Source organism: Emiliania huxleyi (assembly GCF_000372725.1).
Source record: "Emiliania huxleyi CCMP1516 unplaced genomic scaffold EMIHUscaffold_36, whole genome shotgun sequence".
NCBI lineage: Eukaryota > Haptophyta > Isochrysidales > Noelaerhabdaceae > Emiliania > Emiliania huxleyi.
Genome location: NW_005199274.1, coordinates 841,661 through 844,366, shown reverse-complemented (window position 1 = coordinate 844,366; position 2,706 = coordinate 841,661). Strand labels below are relative to the sequence as shown.

At 66.9% G+C, this 2,706-nt stretch overlaps 1 protein-coding gene across 1 annotated transcript; it reads right to left on the bottom strand.

Moving 5' to 3' along the window:
* Positions 1 to 651: 651 nt before the first annotated feature.
* Positions 652 to 1,495, bottom strand: EMIHUDRAFT_436032 (hypothetical protein; the record flags this gene model as incomplete). Its single annotated transcript, XM_005772482.1, has 1 exon — positions 652 to 1,495. The coding sequence occupies exon 1, from the start codon at positions 1,251 to 1,253 to the stop codon at positions 654 to 656; it is 600 nt and encodes a 199-aa protein (XP_005772539.1). The 5' UTR covers positions 1,254 to 1,495.
* Positions 1,496 to 2,706: the final 1,211 nt, after the last annotated feature.

The following is a 2,706-nucleotide window of genomic DNA, read 5'->3' as shown; positions in this document are numbered from 1 at the left end:
GTCGATTGGGGACTGCTCCTCCGTTCCGGCCGAGATACTAGGCGGTGCTGCCGTGCACTGGCGCCAGCGAGCTCCATTCAGATCCCGCGCGCGCGATCGGCAGTCGAGTTACAACCCGCAGCCGTGCCGTGTGTGCGCGCGCACTCAATGTGGTTCAGGCGATCTCTCGGCCACCACTCGTCGACTCGCGCTCAGACGCGAGGTGCGTGCTCGCCTGCCTCCCCCGGGAAGGACACGGCCATTTTCAGGGAGATCTGTGGAATCATCCTCGCCACCCTGTCCTCACGCCACCCAACCCGCCCGGCTGCTGCCGTATGTACTGGGACGTGAGTGCAATATTCGTGCTGCCCTCGCCATCCGACGCGTGTGCTCCGCTCCCCGCAGGCGAGGATCGCCGTCGCGCACCAACACGCTTCGTCCGGGAGGCGCGCGGCGCGACCCGCGTTGCGAGAGCGTCGGCGGAGCCCGCGTGCTGGCCCTCTCTGGGACCGCCGCCGGGGCCTAGAGGGCGCAGATTCGGCCATCCAGGGTCAAAGAGGGCGGTTCTGACACCGCCAAGCGGTGCTTTCGTGGACCCCACGAGCTCGCGTTAATCCGAACAAAAATATTGATTCATGATTTACCCGCAGTTCGCTCTCAAGTGCGCTACTACTTCACGCGAAAATCGACTTTGCCTGCTCGGCCACGCACTCAATCGTGCCGCCTTCTTCTCTGCTTGCAATGAAGGGCACGTTCGTCTCACGAAGCTTGTTATTGCAGGTGCGGCGCGGCCGCGACGCCGGCACCCGCACGTCATTGGGTGGGCCGTCTATGGCCTTGTGCCCCGCGTTTGCGCACTTGGCGTAGGCCTTCGGGATGTTCCCATTGCGGCCGCATAGATCCCGCAGCCCATCGACGGCGAACGGCAGCGCTGTTTGTTCACACGTGGCGTTGCAGCGCTCGCGGAATTGCGCGCGCACAAGCTCAAAGTCCATGCGCGAGTGCATCGAGTGCACCACGAGCGACTTCGAGCTGACCGAGCTCGTGCAGAGCCCGCGCTCCGCGTCGTCGCGAAACTCCCACCCGTCGTGCACGATGTCCCACCCCCAGTGGAGCGGTGTGAGCTCCGGGAAGGGCGCGATGTGCGCGAAGAAGCCAAAGGCGGAGTCCTCCCCCTTGACCCAATACGGCGGCTCGAAGCGCGCCGACGCGTTGTGCCAAAAGTCGTACACGAGCCGCGAGCCGGCGATCCACTTGACGAGGTCGTAGCTCATCCCCCAAAAGAGGCCGGCTGCGTACGGGTACGGCCCCACCGCATCGCCCCCGCCCGGCAGCAGCGGGCACTCGACTTTTTTGGCGCCGGCCGCCTGGAGCGGCCCAAAGCCATAGCCGCACGGCTGGAAGTTGCGGAGCGAGTAGGAGCACCAGAGGGTGTTGCCCAAGTAGAGCGGCCCTTGCCGCGTGGCGAGCAGCGTGCGCAGGTTGTGCTCGAGGCGCGTCGTGTGGATCCACGTGTCCCAGTCTGCCTTGAGGAAGAAGCGGGTCGTGCGGTGCAGCACGACCACCTGCTGGAACCATGCGAGGATCTTCTCGCCGGTGCACTTTGGGTCGCCGCGGTACGGGTCCTTTGTGGCCTCGCGCGCGTTGACGAGGGCGAGGTCGCCGTGCGCCATCTGCTCCTCGTTCAGCTGCTCCACCTGCGCCGCCGAGCCGGACGTTGGGGGCACCGGCGGGAGGCTGCTCCCAGGGCGAGAGGTGTGGGGCGGGCGAGGGTGGATGGACGCGCCAGCGAGTCATCGTGCCCCTCGCCCTGGTAGGTGAGGAGGCCGATGATGAACTCGGCGCGGACCGAGCCGCTCTCGTGCGCCAGGTTTGGGTACTCTGGGTACCAGAGCTCACGCAGAAGCGCGCGCCGCTGCCGATTCGCCTCATTGATGCCCACCGGGAAGCCGATTACCGCAAACCACCCCTCACGCCGCCGGGCAGGTCGCGCATACGCAGGCGTGCTGACTGTGCCGTAGTTTGCTCGATGTAGGCCCGCTTCTCGGCCTCGGGCAGAGTCTTCCACCCATTGGCCGGCTTTTCACGTGCGGCGCGCACCTGTCCGCGGACAGTCGAAAGCACGGACGGCGGTGGCGAGCCGCCGTTGGATACTGGACACGGCGTCGGCACTGGACACGGCGTCGGCACTGGGCACGGCGTCGGCGCTGGGCACGGCGTCGGCACTGGGCACGGCGTTTTCACCGAAGCTGCAGCCGACGCAGAGACCCTCGCCTCTGCGAGATGCCGCGACTGAGCATCATGGCGCCCCGCCGGCGGCGGCGGGGCGGCGGAGAGGGCGGCGGAGCGGGCGGCGGCGGAGGCGGAGGCGGAGAGGCACGCCGAGGAGCTGCTGGCGGAGGTCGAGGCGGAGAAGCGCGGCAAGGGCAAGAAGGGCAAGAAGAAGAAGAAGGTCGGCGGGAGCGGCGGCGCTGGGCCGTCGCAGGATGCCGAGGCGCCGTCAGAGGCAGCTGCAGCCAAGCCCGCGAAGCTGGACAGGGAGGGGTTGATCAGGCTTCTCGAGACGCTCCACGAGGAGCGGATTCGGTACGGCATCACGGCGGAGACGTCGGTCGCGGGGGCTTGGCGGAAGCCGTTTGAAAAAAGCAAGCTCCAACGCTCGCAGGGCCAAACCATGGCTAAGTAGCAATATCGCCAAAACGCTCATTGAGCTAGCCCCTCTTTGTT